The 16896-nt window shown below is 52.9% G+C and overlaps 1 protein-coding gene and 1 pseudogene across 1 annotated transcript; both read left to right on the top strand.

Annotated features, from left to right (window-relative positions):
- The first annotated feature begins 411 nt into the window (after nt 1-411).
- On the top strand, nt 412-6430 carry LOC141989824 (perforin-1-like). The gene is made up of 3 exons (XM_074956746.1): nt 412-545; nt 4097-4682; nt 5308-6430. The coding sequence occupies exons 2-3, from the start codon at nt 4150-4152 to the stop codon at nt 6428-6430; spliced, it is 1656 nt and encodes a 551-aa protein (XP_074812847.1). The 5' UTR covers nt 412-545; nt 4097-4149.
- Nucleotides 6431-13676: 7246 nt separating this feature from the next.
- On the top strand, nt 13677-15864 carry LOC141989823 (perforin-1-like; annotated as a pseudogene).
- The last annotated feature ends 1032 nt before the right edge of the window (nt 15865-16896 follow it).

The raw sequence follows: 16896 nt of genomic DNA, 5'->3' as shown, positions 1-16896 counted from the left end.
ATTGAGCTTGCTCTGGATTTACCCAGGGATCAGAATCCTGGCCTGATTCCATTGGCAGCGGTGGGGTGGCTCTGTATTTACAGTGGGGTCCCTGAGGCACTAGATGCTGGCCCCAGTGTGGCACTAGGGGGTGCTGTGCTGCAGGGCTGTGGCTCAATAGGGGGCGCTCTTCCCGGGCATGCAGTGCTGGCCCCAATGACTCAGTGCAGGATTTGTCTCACTGTGGGTTCCTTTTCAGCCTCTCTAACTCCTCATAACCTGGGTTGACACCCATGGTAGGTGCGTTTGTTTCACTACATGAGTGGAACAATTGCTGGCCACAGCTTCCTTCCCAGCTAGCTGTGGCTGGGGGTGTAAAGGGGGGCAGGAGCTCAGTGCTGGGTGGAGTGTGAGGATGGTTGAGCCACTGAGAACACAGGAGACCTTTTGCAGTGCCTTGATCCACCTTCAAAGCGCGTCTCTCCCAGCAGAGACACAGACCAACCCTGGCTGCCGACGGGCCCCAGAGCTGAAATCTACCTCAGCTTGAATCCTGAGGCAGGTGAGTGATGGGTGGGTCTGCTCATACCCCAGCTGAGATCGGGAACCCCACTGCACCAGGCCCTGCACAGACCCCAACCGAGATCAGGGACGCCATCGTGCCGGGCACTGCACAAACCCCGACCAAGATTGAGGACCCCATCACTCTGGGTGCTGCACAGACCCGTCCCAACTGAGATCTGGGCTCCCTAATGCTGAGCACTGCACAGACCCCTCCCCCCATTGAGACTGGGGGCTCTGTCACACCGGGTGCTACACAGGACTCAACCAAGATCATGGTCCCCTGTCCCTCCTGCTATAACCCACTCAATCCCACTCCCCTCCCACTACGACAATAGAACCCAGGAGTCCTGACTCCCCCACCACCCTACATCCTCTAACCCATTTCACCCCAAACCCCTGCCAGAGGAAAAAAAGAACCCAGGAGTCCTGAGTCTCAATCCAGTGCCCCAGCCAACTCGCCCACATTGCCACTCAGCTTTTGATCATTAATTTACCTAGTTGATACCTTTCATATCGGGGCATCTTGCAATTTCAGGCTGTTTCATTTTCTATTGGCAACAAAGCAGTGGGGGACAGCAGATCTGGACTGAGGAGCACCGGCAGAGTTGGGGGGGAGGGAACCCCAAGGCTTGGATTGCAGGGGGCTGGGGGCTGTCCAGAACCAAGCAGTCCATATTCAAATAGGTTTTTCCTGCCTGGTTCAGCTGGGGTGAGTTCAAACATTTACTGTCCCCTCCCAGTCCGAGCCTGCTACCCTGACAGGAGGCAGAGCTGTTACCCTTTCCTGCCCCTCAGCCAGCATTGCTGTACAGTTCCAACCCAAGTGGAACATAATTCAAATCGACATTTAACACAGCATCCCTTGTGGTTAGTACGGCAGGGGATGCAAAGAGAAGTGTGAGATGCTCAAAGCATCTGGGGCGGAAGGAATAAGACAGTGGTTCACAGGCTGGAAGGGCATAACAAGTGGGGTCTCACAGGGATGGGTTCTGGGTCCGGTTCTGTTCAATATCTTCATCAATGTTTTAGATAATGGCATAGAGAGTGCACTGATAAAGTTTGGGGACGATACCAAAGTGGGAAGGGTTGCAAGTGCTTTGGAGGATAGGATAAAAATTCAAAATGCTCTGGACAAACTGGAGAAATGGTCTGAAGTCAATAGGATGAAATTCAAAAAGGCAAAATGCAAAGTACTCCACTTAGGAAGGAACAATCAGTTGCACACATACAGAATGGGAAATGACGGCCGAGTAATGAGTACTGCAGACAGAGATCTGGGGGTCAGAGCAGATCACAAGCTAAATATGAGTCAACAGTGTAACACTGTTGCAAAAAAAGCAAACATCATTCTGGGATGTTGTCATAAATATAAAGGGAAGGGTAAACCCCTTTAAAATCCCTCCTGGCCAGAGGAAAAATCCTCTCACCTGTAAAGGGTTAAGTAGCAAAAGGTAACCTCGCTGGCACCTGTCCAAAATGACCAACGAGGAGACAAGATACTTTCAAAAGCTGGGAGGAGGGAGAAAAACAAAGGGTCTGTGTCTGTCTGTGTGATGCTTTTGCCAGAGACAGAACAAGAATGGAGTCTTAGAATTTAGTAAATAATCTAGCTCAGTATGTGTTAGATTATGATTTCTTTCAATGGCTGAGAAAAGAGCTGTGCTGAATGGAATGGATATTCCTGTTTTTGTGTCTTTTTTGTAACTTAAGGTTTCGCCTAGAGGGATTCTCTGTTTTGAATCTAATTGTCCTGTAAGGTATTTACCATCCTGATTTTACAGAGGTGATTCTTTTATTTTCTTCTATTAAAAGTCTTCTTGTAAGGAAACTGAATGCTTTTTCATTGTTCTAAGATCCAAGGGTTTGGGTCTGTGGTCACCTACGCAGATTGGTGAGGATTTTTACCAAACCTTCCCCAGGAAGTGGGGTGCAAGGGTTGGGAGGATTTTGGGGGGAAAGACGTTTCCAAACTACGTTTTTTCAGGAACCCGGATAAACGTTTGGTGGTGGCAGTGGAAGTCCAAGGGCAAAGGGTAAAATAGTTTGTACCTTGGGGAAGTTTTAACCTAAGCTGTTAAAAGTAAGCTTAGAAGGTTTTCATGCAGGTCCCCACATCTGGACCCTAGAGTTCAGAGTGGGGAAGGAACCTTGACAATGTATTAACAGGAGTGTTGTAAACAAGACATGAGAAGTAATTCTTCCACCCTACTCTGCACTGATTAGGCCTCAAGTGGAGTAATGTGTCCAGTTCTGGGCTCCACATTTCAGGAAAGGTGTGAACAAATTGAAGAGAGTATAGAGAAGAGCAACAAAAATGATTAAACGTCTAGAAAACATGACCTACGAGGGAAGATTGAAAGAACTGAGTTTCTTTAGTCTGGAGAAGAGAAGACTGAGGGGGACGTGATAACAGTTGTCAAGTACATAAAAGGTTGTTACAAGGAGGAGGGAGAAAAATTGTTCTTCTTAACCTCTGAGGATGGGACAAGACGCAATGGGCTTAATTGCAGCAAGGGCAGTTTAGGCTGGACATTAGGAAAAACTTCCTACTTGTCAGAGTGGTTAAGCCCTGGAATCAATCGCCTAGGGAGGTTGTGGAATCTCCATCACTGGGGATTTTTAAGAGCAGGTTGGACAAACACCTGTCAGGGATGGTCCAGATAATCCTTAGCCCTGCCTTGAGTGCATGGGACTGGACTAGATGACCTCTCAAGGTCTCTTCCAGTTCTATGATTCTATTATTCTATGGGTCTACTCTGGGTAGCAGGGAGGGGTCAAGATAGTGGGCTAGATGGGACATTGGCCTCCTCCAGGGCAAAACGGAGGGAGCAAGATAAGAGGTTAGATGGGCCCAGGATCTCTTCCGGGGTGGTAACATTTCCTGCCTTCTTTCCCCAACAGCTGCAGTGTCAAGGTGGCAGCGCCAGACGCTAGGGCTGATGCTGGCCAGGAGAAACCCCAGAAAATGACCCTCCGTCAGTAGTTCAACACAACCAAATCCACCACTTGGCGTGGCCACAAGGGGGCCCCAGTAGTTTCTACGCCAAAGCCAGTCATGCCTAGCATGACCCAAGCTCCCGCTGCTCTTGCTGGTTAAAAAGCCAGGACATGGGTTGTGCGTGGCTTTGCACTGCCCACTAGTGGCCAGACCCAGCCACTGAATCAGCTCACTCAGTACAAGCCATGTGGCACAGCCCTCTAGTGGCCCCATTGGGGAATTGCAATGACGTATTATTATATTGCGCACCGTAGAGTAGGCATGTGAAACTCTACCTCCTCCTCGTAGTTAGTCCTGGTATTACAACATCTGGGAAGTAGGGAGGGGAGGGAATTGATGCAAATTAGGTAATCTGTAGTCAAACATGCAAATGAGGCATAACGTCATTTGTGTAATGCCTCCTGGAGCCCAGAGTTTTCGTAGGTGTGCAACAAAACATGGCTGATGTCGTCGGTGGTAGGTGGATGTCTCTGTCTCTACAACAGAGATAACTTACAGAACTGCCTGCCACTGGATTGTCACTAATTCTGGACCTCTGTGTGTCTGTTCCTCTAGGCTGTTCAGAGGCTGACGGCCTCTCCTTGGTGCGGGAACCCATCACATCAGCCATGCCCAGATTTGGTGCCTTCATCCCCCTCCTCCTCTTCGTCTTCCCTGGGGCCTCCTCTCATTGTCACACAAGTACGGTCAATGAATGCAAGAAAAACACAGCCTTTGTGCCCGGGCACAGCCTGGCTGGGGAGGGCATCGATGTGACCACGATGGCCAGAAAGGGGGCCTATCTGGTAGACAGCAGCCTCTGGCAACATCAGGACGGCACCTGCACCCTGTGCCGCAACCGACTTCAAGGAGGGCAGTGGCAGAGGCTGCCACTGGCCGTGGTGGACTGGAGGGTCCGTGTCTCGTGCCGCCGGAAGCTGAGCAGCTCGGTGCAGCAATCTGCGATGGGCATGATGGATTTGGCGGCGTCCGCGGTGCAGAATGACTGGAAGGTGGGGCTGGACGTGCCTGTGAAGCCCAAGGTTAATGTGCAGGTGGCCCTGGCTGGATCGCACTCCAAACTGGCCAGTTTCGTGGTAGACCACGCGCGAATGGACAAATACAGCTTCATGAGCCACAAGGTCTCCTGTGGCTATTACAGGTGAGAGCCAGCCTGGGTCGAGAGGGTTCACCTCAAATTGGGATCACAGCAACACCACACAGTGATACGGGGTCTTTCCCCTCTATGGGGCACCAGCTCTGATCCAGGCCTAGGAGGGCTGGCTCAGGGGGGCAGAGAATGTGACACAGAACCTTTCCTCTCTAGGGAACACTGGCTTCAATCTGGCAGCAGGATGGGGGACTGATTAAGGATAATGGGGAATGGGACACAGGAGCTTTCCCTTCTAGCGGGCACCATCTCTGATCTGGCCCCAGGCCAGGGGACTGGTTAGCTAGGAAGGCAGGGAATGCTACACAGGACCTTTCCCCTCTCGGGGGCACTGGCTCCCACGTGGGACTGGACAGTTATGGGGATTTTCTTCTCATGCATGTCAGGACAGCCCAGTGACCTGCTATGACCAGAGCGGGGGCAGTCTGTCAGAACAATCAAGCAGCCGGTGGTATCCCCAGCAAGTTTGTGAGGTTCAGCACAATGGATGGCTGTTTTGAGTAGGAGCCACCTGCTTAGACCCTTTCGTCTGGGTTGGCTGGAGCCTTAGGACTGGCAGCTATTAAACACAGCTGACTCACCGGGCGCACAATCCACCTCTTGTGTCCCTGACCAGGTTCCGGGTCAGCGAGACGCCCCCGCTCACCAGCCATTTCACTCTGGCGCTGGAGAACCTCCCGGAGCAGTACAACAGCAAATCCAAGCTGGAGTACCAGCAGTTAATCAGCAACTACGGCACCCACTACCTGTCCCAGCTGCTGCTTGGGGGCCGGCTGCAGTACGTGACAGCTGTGCGGGTCTGCGAAGCGTCAATGAGCAGCTTGACTGGCGACAAGATCAAGGACTGCTTGAACATGGAGGCAGCCGTGAGTATCGGAAAGGGCTCGATCAACGGTGGGTACAGCAAGTGCAAGGAGGAAAAGAAGAAGGGGAAGGTCCAGGGGAGCTTCCACGAGACGTATCGGGAGCGCCACGTGGAGGTGGAGGGAGGAGAGAGCACAACTGATGTGCTCTTCTCCAGGAGTGATGCCAAGGTCTTCTCGGCCTGGATAGAGAGCCTCAAAGACAGCCCTGGCCTGGTGTCCTATTCGCTGCACCCCATCCACATCCTGCTGGAGCAGGACGACCCCAAGCGGGAGGCGCTGAGGCAGGCGGTGAGTGAGTACATCCGTGAGAGAGCCCTGTGGAGGAATTGCACCCGAAGCTGCCCTCCAGGGACTCAACGCAGCGCCCATGACCCCTGCTCCTGCGTCTGCACTGGGGATACCATGACCAACACCATGTGCTGCTCGCGGGAGCGCGGCCTGGGGAAGCTCACGGTGACAGTGAAGATGGCCAGCGGCCTGTGGGGGGATTACTTTACTGCTACGGATGCCTTCGTCAAGGTCTTCTTTGAGAGAAGGGAGATGCGGACTGGCACCATCTGGAACAACAACAGTCCCATCTGGAACGTCCACTTGGACTTCGGTACCGTCCGCATCACCAGCGCCAGCAAGATCCGAGTCCAGGTCTGGGACGAGGACAACAAGTGGGACGATGACCTGCTGGGAAGCTGCGACATCCCGCTGGAGGCTGGGGGGCCCCACCAGAAGGATTGCTACCTGAACCATGGCCGCATCTGGTTCCAGTACAGCCTGCGCTGTGGGCCCCACCTCGGGGGCCAGAGCTGCTCTGATTATGTCTCCCAGCCACCCCAGCTGGGAACAGCCAAGGGGAATGAGGTGGAGGCCTTCTGGTGAGCCCCTTAGATAGGGGATCGGAGAGGGGCATGGGTGTGCATTGGTCAATAGCACTCCCTGTCCAACCATTTGCTAGTTCCCGCTCTGCTGATGCTGCTGATCTTCATGCTGTCCCTCTTGCTCGGGAATCGGGGTCTCCTATGCCCATAAGAGACGTCTGCTCCTGTGGGTCCGTTATCCTCACAGCTCCCTCTGGGAAAACATCCCATCAAGAACCGTCCATTTCAAATCCATCAGACCAGCCTGTCCAATGATTCCAACCATCCAATGGATCCCTCCAATCAACAAACTAATGTGTGTATCTACTGCATACCTGTTCTCAACCTATTTACCATTTTGCGTTGCATATGTAGGGGAGGTTGCATTGTGGGTTGCATATGCGGCTCTCTATGTGTTATTCTGGCCACATCCGCAGTGCATATATACTATCTGTATGGCCCTCAGATGTGACACGAGCTTCAGCTGTGTGCTGACTGGGGCACGAGCGACTTCGGGTTGAGAACTACTGATCTAGTGCATCCAATATAACTAACCAAGCAACCAACTAAGGTCTTATATACATCCAACCAACCAACCAAGCAATATGTGTAGCCAGTGCAACCAACCAACCAATGAATGTCCCAAGTACATCCAACCAACCAGCCAACCAAGATGTGCAGGCCAGGCAACCAATCCACCACCCCATGTCTCCAGCCACCAATGGTATTTATCTGTCTAGTGTATCCACTGGAAAAACGATGTTCTCTGCAGGAAGGGATAAGTTCCAGAGCTTAGCCCTGTCCTATTGCGGCTTCAGTGATCAACCCTCTGTAGAAACCTGAAGATATTCCAGGGTGGACATGGTTCAAAACACCCAGCAGATGGGCCAGAGTCCCAGGGGGAGGATTCATTAGGGGGCTGTTCCCTAAATGTTGTTTCTGTTGCTTTCCACAATTACCCAGCTGCTTTGGGGTTAGTTATATCATTATAAATACACAGGCCCCACCCACCAACCAGATGGATGTTCTCTGCTCAGATGGTCGTCACAGATGATGACGTATCACTCACCATCAGGAAGCTTCAGAGTTAATACACAGGAGGACATGCCACAGGGCTATTGATTGAGGCTGTCAGCAGGCTCAGGGAGATGGCACTGCATTGGGGTCACATTTGGGAAGAGCAAATTCTCCCTAATTCGGGGATTCAAGATTCTTCCTGTCTCACTTCTACCTGCCTCTGTTGAGAGCCTAGATCAATAGCTCCACGGTGCACCTCACTGATGATGGGTGTGGTTAACTCTGAACCCTACTGACTGCAAGTTAAACATCTCCAGCCTGGAAAACTGCCATGCAGCTTTGCAGCACCACTGCAAAATGATTTGTTTCTGGGAGGATTCCAGGTCTCTGGATCTTTGCAAATGTATCTCCCTGCCTCAATAAACATGTGTGAAATCAAATTTCTAAGCAGGAAGTCTTGTGATTCTTCTAACCTCAGTGGGCTGGACCTAGATCTAGAGTAGAAACGAGTGGCTACAATACATGCTTGGGAACACTAGGGGGAGCTCTGGGATGGAGGGAAGCAAGGCATGGCAAGAGAGGGGAGCTAGACAGCTGGATGAATTTGCTGCAATGGGGAATCTGGTGTAATGTGGCTAATGCCAGTCAAAGGGAGTGGCTTCTGTCCGGGAGAGAGTGTGGTGGGTGGGTGTGACTCTCTTTACCTCTGGGGAACATCCTAGGTTGCTGACCTAGGCAACAACAAAAGAATCTGTTAGACTCTCCAGGGAGTCACCCCCTTCCTTTGGTCAGTTTGGGACTGCAATGAGGTAATGCTCACCTGACTCTGAAGGGGCTCGGGGCCTGGGGGGCAAAGCCAAGAGAGAAGAAAGGACATGGTAAAAGGGAGAGACATTTGCCACGCTCTCTCTCTCTCTTCCACCTACATCTACGGACACTACAACAAGCGAATGAAGCGCTGATCAAAGGGGAGATTTTGGCTGCAGAGCAACCAGCCTGTGGTAAGTAGCATCTAAGGGCTTGGCTACACTTGCGAGTTACAGCACAATAAAGGAGCCCCGGGTGCACTAGCTCACTCCCCGTCCACACGGGCAAGGCACTCAGAGCGCTCTGACTCCACAGCTACAGCGCTGCTGGTACTCCACCTCGGCGAGTGGAATAGCGTTTGCTGCACCCCCGCTGGAGTGCCGCGGCGCCAGTGTGAAAGAGGTGTTGCATTACTGTGCTCTCGTCAGCCTCCGGAAACGTCCCATAATCCCATTAAGTCAAGTGGTCACTCTTGTCATTGTTGTGAAGTCGGCTGCAGGAATGCGGAAATGCCCGTTGAGAGCTCCGTTTCGGAGAAGCCGGAGACAAAGTAAACATTTACTGTTTGCTTTGAGTGAGTGAGAGAGAGGCGGGGGGCAGAAGGGGGGTCTGAACTTACAAGACAGCATGCAGACACACTCTCAGAACCCCAATAACCCACTCTCTCTCCCCCCATATACACACAACACACTCCCTGTCACACTTCACCCCATCCCACCGCATTGGAAAAGCACATTGCAGCCACTTGCCCGCTGGGATAGCTGCCCACAATGCACCGCTCCCAATGCCGCTGCAAGTGCTGCAAATGTGGCCACGCCAGTGCGCTGTCCCTGTGGACAGACTGCAGGGTTTTCCCGACTGCGCTCTGCGAAGGCGGGTTTAACTCACAGCACTCTACATCGGCAAGTGTAGCCAGGCCCTAAGTTTGTAAGGGCACTGAAAGCATTAAGATCAGCTTAGAATGTGTTTTGCTTTTATTTCATTTGACCGATACTGACTTGTTGTGCTTTGACTGATAATCAGTTAAAATTTATCTTTATAGTAATATATCTGTTTGTGTATTCTACCTGATGCAGTGCGTTTGGTTTGAAGCATGTCAGAGACTCCCCTTGCGATAACAAGCCTGGTACATATCAATTTTATTGTTAAATTGACGAACTTATATACGCTTGCAGCATCCAGCGGGCATAACTGGACACTGCCAGACGGAGGTTCCCAGGGTAGTGTCTGGGACCGGAGATATTGGCTCGTGTCATTCGGTTGCACAATACAAAGAGCAGCTTGAATGCAAGAGGTTGTGTGTGAACAGCCCAGGAGTGGGGGTTCTCACAGCAGAGCAGGGTCAGGCTGGCTCCCAGAATCAAGCATTGGTGTGACCTAGCAGATCACCAGTCCAGATAACACCAGAGGGGAACATCACAGTGGGAAAGACCTACAGGGAGATGGGCTATGTTATTAGGGGGTATTAATATCCCCCAGCTGATATTTGCAAGACACTGCTATTGCCAAGGGATCCAGAAGGGGATATGAGGAATTTTCCTTCTAAGGGGATTCAGCTCTGATCTGGCCCTAGAGCAGGGGGATTGGCTATCTCAGGGGGCTGGGGAATTGGACACGAGGCCCTTCCGCTCTTGGGGGCGCTGGTTCTGATCTGGCCCCATGACTCTCATCTGGGCCTTTGTTCCAGTCTCTTTCAGGCATCTCTTGTGGGTAGAGAGGCCATCTCTTGAGCCAGCTGAAGACAAAATGGAGGGGGTTCCAGGACCTTTTATATTCTTCCTCTTGTGGCCAGAAACCCCTTGTTCTCGTGTGCAAAATCACAGCAACAAGATGGAGTTTGTAGCCACATGGACAAATCACATGTCCATGAATGATTCAGCTTTTTGCAGGCCGACATCAGTGTTTACATGTCAGTTTGAATGTTCCCAAGGAAAGCTCAGATGTGGAATGGCGTCTCCCAAAGTCCACTGTCAATTAAGTATTTCTTGACTGGGCACTTACTGAGAATTGTCCTTTCTCAGGAAGCTGACCAAATGCTTCCCTGAGGCTAATTAGAATCAAACACTTTGAGATACAAGTACATAGCCAATATTCATAACTTAAAATACAAAAATGGTACACACATACAGACAGCATAAGCATAACCAGCATATACAGTCTTCCCATAGACACCCAATTTGACCTCCTCTGTACAAGACCTGGTGCAGCCATAGGACCCTGGTTGCAACAATGATCTATACTGTCAAAGTTTGACTCAGACTCACAATTTATCAGACCACTCTGTTTTATTAGCAAAGCTGCTCTGCTAATACATTTAGAAGTGAGCCCCCCGAGTGGGGCTTGTGTCTCTTAATTTATACAGTTTTTTGGAGAACAAGTTACAGAGAAGTTACAGACAAAAGAAGAAAAAGATTTTAGTCACCACCCTTCGAGATCCCTGAGACCAGTCACGTATCTTCAATTACCTGCCACCCTTAACAATCTCCTTTAACAGCTTCCAGTTAACTTAACTAATTGCCCTTCACACCTTCCATTCTGATGCCTGCTTCTTAGACGTGCTGGCTCTATCTTAATTGCTTCTCCATTCAAAAGCTAACTGTCCCTACATGTGCTCCCTCAGATACTTTGTAACATGTTTTGGCATGCCCTCTCATATACAATGTATCCAGCATGTCCCCTTATACAACGTTATACTTATACAATATTATACTTCCACAATACGGTCACAGTTCATGTCAATAATGTCACAGCATGGTGGACTGGTGAGGATCTTTCCATAGTGTCCTCCTGCCCCACCACACACCCAGTGGCTTCAGAGCATATCCCTGCAAAGTACCAGTCCTTAGCTGGCACGGCCCACTTCCAACCCACTGCCCCCTGGCCCTAGCCCTTCCCTATACCCCAGTGCCCTGGGGCTAGGATTCACACTGAGTGTGAATCAGTGAGTTGCTGAAGCGCCCTGACAGGGAAAGCAGGATGGGCAAAAGTGGGAGTCCCATGGCAGGTGGTGGAGCTGAAATGAATGGGAGAGGAGATAAGGACATAGTGAGGCTGATGAGACACTGGGGCCAATACAGGTGACTTGTAGTGTTGCTCTCCTCATACAACCACGAGCAGTGGTGGGGGGGCGGGGTGCAAAAATTCATCCCAGAGCCCAGATCAGGAAACGAGGAGCCACAAAGACCAGGTCAGGATGGGGGCTGGGAGGCAGGAGATCCCAGTGCAGCATGCTCCCACCTGTAAGCTACCTCTGCTCCAAGGGGCTGAATGCTAAGGTCACGGAGCCCAGGTCGGGAAACTGGGAGCCATGCGGCCCACACCAGTATGGAGCTGGGACGTAGCCCATCCCAGAGCAGAATGCTCCTGCTGGGAAGGAGGCCAGGAGAAAAGGGGGCCTGGGAGATGTGACACGATGGGGGTGGGGTTCCCGTATCCCCCTCCCCTAGACTCATGGCCCCCTGCTCATAGGGGTCAAGCTGTAGCATCAGAGCCACACAGCCGAGTTTCTAGAGGCAGGGAGAGCGGTTCTGACCACCAGGCTTCCTCTTGCCCCTCTCTGCAGCTGCTCGGCACTGGGGCAGGGAGAGAGCGCCTGCGATGTCAATGATTGGGTTGTGGGGGGAGACCCCAGAGCTCCCTGCCACGCCCGCTGTCAGGACAGTCACAGCTGCCCCTCTGTCCAAGCCTGGGCCTTTCTCATCAGGAGAGAACCCAGGGGTCCTGCCTCCCACCCACCCAGCTCACCCCAAACATTAAGCCTTTGTCATGAGCACTCACTGGAGAGGTAGAAATCTTTACTGTGAGATCTGTTAAATTGCTTCTTTCTCCCAGATCTAGACCCCAGAGATATGAAATGTTCAATGTCTTAAGAAGTTCTATCTATCTGTCCCCATAACATATTTACAGATCAATCTAATCTATCTATCCATCCACATTCACCCCCATCTCTCTCCCAATACACCCTCGTAACCATCTATCATCTTATAAGTCTCTGGCTTTCAGTAAACTGCACTTTTGTGGTATCGCTTCTGTCATTCAATTGTGTGAAAAACACCGCCCCACCAAACAAGGAGTTTTACTAACAGAAAGTGCCGGTGTGAACAGCTCTTGGTCAAAGAGATTTTCACATCTTCAATGTCAACACCTGCAATCCACAAACAGCATGTCAGGGGCGTAGTCCTGCCCCCCCGAATCAGAGGGAGACCTTGTGCGCTGCCTTGATCCACCTTCAAAGTGCGTCTCTCCCAACAGAGAAGGTCAGGACTCCTGGGTTCTATTGTCACTCTGGCAGGGGAGTGGGGTGGAGTTGGTTAGAGGATGGGGGGCAGGGAATCAGGACTGTTGACTTCTATTGTTGCACTGGGTGGGGAGTGGGATCGAGTGGGTTAGAGCAGGAGGGACTGGGGACCATGATCTTGGTTGCGGTCTGTGTAGAACCCAATGTGACAGGGCCCCCAATCTCAACAGAGGGGTCTGTGCAGAGCCCGGCATTAGGGGGCCCCCCGATCTCAGTTGGGATGGGTCTGTGCAGCACCAAGAGAGACGGGGTCCTCAACCTGGGTCGGTAAGACTGTGCAGCACCCGGCGCAATGGGGTCCCTGATCTCTGTCAGGGTCTGTGCAGGGCCTGGTGCAAAGAGTTTCCTGATCTCAGCTAGGGTCTGAGCAGACCCACCCATCACTCACCTGCCTCAGAAACTGAGCTGAGGAATATTTTAGTTCCGGGGCCTGTCGGCAGTTAGGGCTGGCCACAAGGGGGCCCCACCAGTATCTACGGTAACGCCAGTCACGCCGAGCGTGGCCCAAGCTCCCACTGCTCTGGCTGGCTATAAAAGCCACCACTCGCAATCCACGGGTTGTGTGTGGCTTTGCACTGCCTACTAGAGGCCAGACCCAGCCACTGCATCAGCCCACTAATTACGAGCCACGGTTTCTTTTCACAGTGCACTGCCCCCTAGTGGCCAGACCCAGCCACTACCTCGGCTCACTAATTATAAACCACAGAATCTGTCCACATTGCACCGTCCTTTAATGGCCTCTCTGAGGAACTGCAATGACCCATGATTATATTGCACGCTGTAGAGTTGGCATGTGAAACTCTACCTCCTCCTCGTAGTTAGTGCCTGTATTACAACATCTGGGAAACAGGGAGGGGAGGAATTGATACAAATTAGATAATCTGTAATCAAACATGCAAATGAGGCACCAGGTCATTTGTGGAATGCCACCAGAGTTCCTAGAGCCCAGAGTTTTTTGTAGGTGTGCTACAGAACATGGTTGATGTCATGGATGGTAAGTGGATGTCTCTGTTGCTACAACAGAGTTAACCAACGGAACTGCCTGCCACTGGATTGTCACTAATTATGGATCTCTCTGTCTCTCTTCCTCTAGGGGAGGTCAGAAGCAGACGGCCCCTCCTGGGTAGTGGAACCCATCACATTAGCCATGCCCAGATTTGGTGCCTTCATCCCCCTCCTCCTCTTCATCTTCCCCGGGGCCTCCTCCCATTATCACACAGGCATGGAAAATGAATGCAAGAAGCACACCGCCTTCATCCCAGGGCACAGCTTGGTAGGAAGGATCATCGATGTGACCACAATGTCCTGGAAGGGGGCCAATCTGGTGGACAGCAGCGACTGGAAGCATCCAAATGGCACCTGCACCCCATGCTGGAACCAACTGCAGGGAGGGCAGTGGCAGAGGCTACCGCTGGCCGTTGTGGACTGGAGGGTCCACATCTCGTGCTGCCGGAAGCTGAGTAGCTCGGTGCAGCAGTAGGCCATGGGCATGATGGAGTCCGCGGTGTCCCCAGTGCAGAACAACTGGAAGGTGGGGCTGGACATGCCTGTGAAGCCCAAGGTTAATGTCCAGGTGGCGCTGGCCGGATCGCATTCCAAGCTGGCCAATTTCCTGCCTGACCACACGTGGATGGACAAATACAGCTTCACGAGACATGAGGTCTCCTGCGGCTATTACAGGTGAGAGCCAGCCTCAGTCAGGAGGGCTCATCTGGAGTTGGGATCACAGCAACACCACAAGGTGACACAGGGCCTTTCCCCTCTAGTGGGCTCTGGTTCCCATCCGGCCCCAGGACAGGAGACTAGCTTGTTTTAGGGAAACAGGGAATGGGACATGGGGCTTTTCCCCTCTAGTGGGCTCTGGTTCCCATCCAGCCCCAGGACAGGAGACTAGCTGGTTTAGGGAAGCAAGGAATGAGACATGGGGCCTTTCCTCTGTAGGAGGCGCCAGCTCACATCTTGGCTGGCCAGCTATGGAGGATGTTCTTGTCCTGTGTGCCAGGACAGCCCAGTGGCCTGCAGTGGCCAGAGCACGGGCAGTCTGTCAGGGCTATCAAGCAGCCGGCAGTATCCCCACGAAGGTTGTGAGGTTTGGCAGACTGGGTGGTTGCTTTGATCCACCTGCTTAGATCCTTACTTGTGGGTTAGCTGGGACCTTAGGATGCACAGCTAATAACCTCAGCTGACTCACCGGGCTGAGCACACTTCTCCTCCTGTGTCCCTGACCAGATTCCTGGTCAGCGAGATGCCCCCGCTCACCAGCCATTTCACTCTGGCGCTGGAGAACCTCCCAGAGCAGTAGGACAGAAAATCCAAGCTGGAGTACCAGCAGCTAATCAGCAACTATGGCACCCACTACATGTTCGAGCTACAGCTGGGGGGCCGGGCGTGGGATGTGACGGCCGTGCGGGTCTGCGAAGCGGCAATGAGCGGCTTGACTGACGACGAGATCAAGGACTGCTTGAGCATGGAGGCAGCCAAGACTATCAGAATGGGCTCAGTCAAAGGTGGGCACAGCAAGTGCGAGGAGGAGAAGAAGGGGAAGGTCCAGGGGAGCTTCCATGAGATGTATCAAGAGCGCCATGTGGAGGTGGACGGAGAAAACAGCACGACTGACATGATCTTTTCCAGGAGTCTATTCAGCCTGGATGGAGAGCCTCAAAGGCAATCCTGGCCTGGTGTCCTATTCGCTGCACCCCATCCACAACTTGCTGGAGCAGGATGACCCCAAGTGGCAGGCACCGATGCGGGCAGTCAGTGAGTATATCCTTGAGAGGGCCCTGTGGAGGAATTGCACCCGAAGCTGCCCCCCAGGGAATCAACGCAGCACCCATGACCCATGCTCCTGCGTCTGCCCTGGGGATACCATGACCAACACCATGTGCTGCTCGCGGGAGCGCAGCCTGGGGAAGCTCACGGTGACAGTGAAGAGGGCCAGCGGCCTGTGGGGGGATTACATTACTGCTACGGATGCCTTCGTCAAGGTCTTCTTTGAGAGAAGGGAGATCCAGACCCGCACCATCTGGAACAACAACAATCCCGTCTGGAACGTCCACTTGGACTTCGGTATCGTCCGCATCACCAGCGCCAGCAACATGTGCATAGAGGTCTGGGACGAGGACAAGTGGGACGATGACCTGCTGGGAAGCTGCGACATCCCGCTGGAGGCTGGGGGGCCCCACCAGAAGGATTGCTACCTGAACCATGGCCGCATCTGGTTCCAGTACAGCCTGCGCTGTGGGCCCCACCTCGGGGGCCGGAGCTGCTCTGATTATGTCTCCCAGCCACCCCAGCTGGGAACAGCCAAGGGGAAGGAGGTGGAGGCCTTCTGGTGAACCCCACAGACAGGGGATCGGAGAGGGGCATGGGTGTGCATTGGTCAATAGCACCCCTGTCCCCCAGAGCATTTCCTAGTTCCCGCTCTACTGACGCTACTGGTGGGTGCCCTGCACCCTCTGGCAGCCCCCTGCACCCCCACCCCAGCTCCCTTCCACCTCTGTTCCGCCTCCTTCCCCTGAGCGCGCTGCGTCCCGCTCCTCCCCCCTCCCTCCCAGCACTTGCCGCTGTGAAACAGGTGTTTCGCGCAGCAAACGCTGGGAGGGAGGGGGAACGCGGCGCACTCAGGGAAGAGGCGGGGCCAGGGTGGGGATTTGGGGAGGGGTCTAATGGGGAAGGGAGGGGGCAGAGTTGGGGCAGGGACTTTAGGGAAGGGGTTGGAATGGTGGCAGGGCAGGGGCGGGGAAGGGGTGGAGTCGGGGTGGGGCCGGGGGGGCGTTAGCACCCACCGGCGCCAGGTAAAGTTGGCGCCTTTGGTCATGGCCCCCCTGTCTGGCACATGTAGCCCCTCTGACTCAAGCTGCAGCATCGGGCAGTGCTAGAGCCGCACATCTGAGTTTCTAGAGGCAGGAAGAGCGGTTCTGACCACAGGCTTCCCCCCGCCCCTCTCTGCAGCTGCACGGCGCTGGGGCAGGGAGAGAGCACATGTGAGTCAGGGATGGGGGAGTGGGGGGAGATCCCAGAGCTCCCTGCCGCGCCAGTCAGAGCTGCCCCTCCTTCCAAGCCTGGGCCTTTCTCATCAGGAGAATTGTTTCTTTCTCCCAGATCTAGAACCCGGAGATATGAAATGTTTAATGTGTTAAGTTCTATCTATCTGTCCCCATAACATATTTGCAGATCTATCTATCTATCTATCTATCTATTTATCTATCTATCTATCTCCATACACCCCCTTTCTGTTTATGCAAACACCCCCATACACCCCCCTCTATCTATCTGTCTGTCTGTCTATCTATCTCTACCTATCCCCATACACCCTCATAATTAGCTATCTATCCCCATACACACCCCTCTATCCGCATCCACCTCCC

The sequence above is a fragment of the Natator depressus genome, chromosome 6, assembly GCF_965152275.1.
Source record: "Natator depressus isolate rNatDep1 chromosome 6, rNatDep2.hap1, whole genome shotgun sequence".
NCBI lineage: Eukaryota > Metazoa > Chordata > Testudines > Cheloniidae > Natator > Natator depressus.
Note: the sequence above shows the minus strand (reverse complement) of the source record. Positions and strands in the feature narration are given on the sequence as shown.

Coding starts and splice junctions, on each gene's coding strand:
- LOC141989824 (XM_074956746.1), top strand. CDS start 4,150: ATGCCCAGATTTGGTGCCTTCATCCCCCTCCTCCTCTTCGTCTTCCCT. Junction 4,683..5,307: donor GTCTCCTGTGGCTATTACAG/GTGAGAGCCAGC, acceptor GTCCCTGACCAG/GTTCCGGGTCAGCGAGACGC.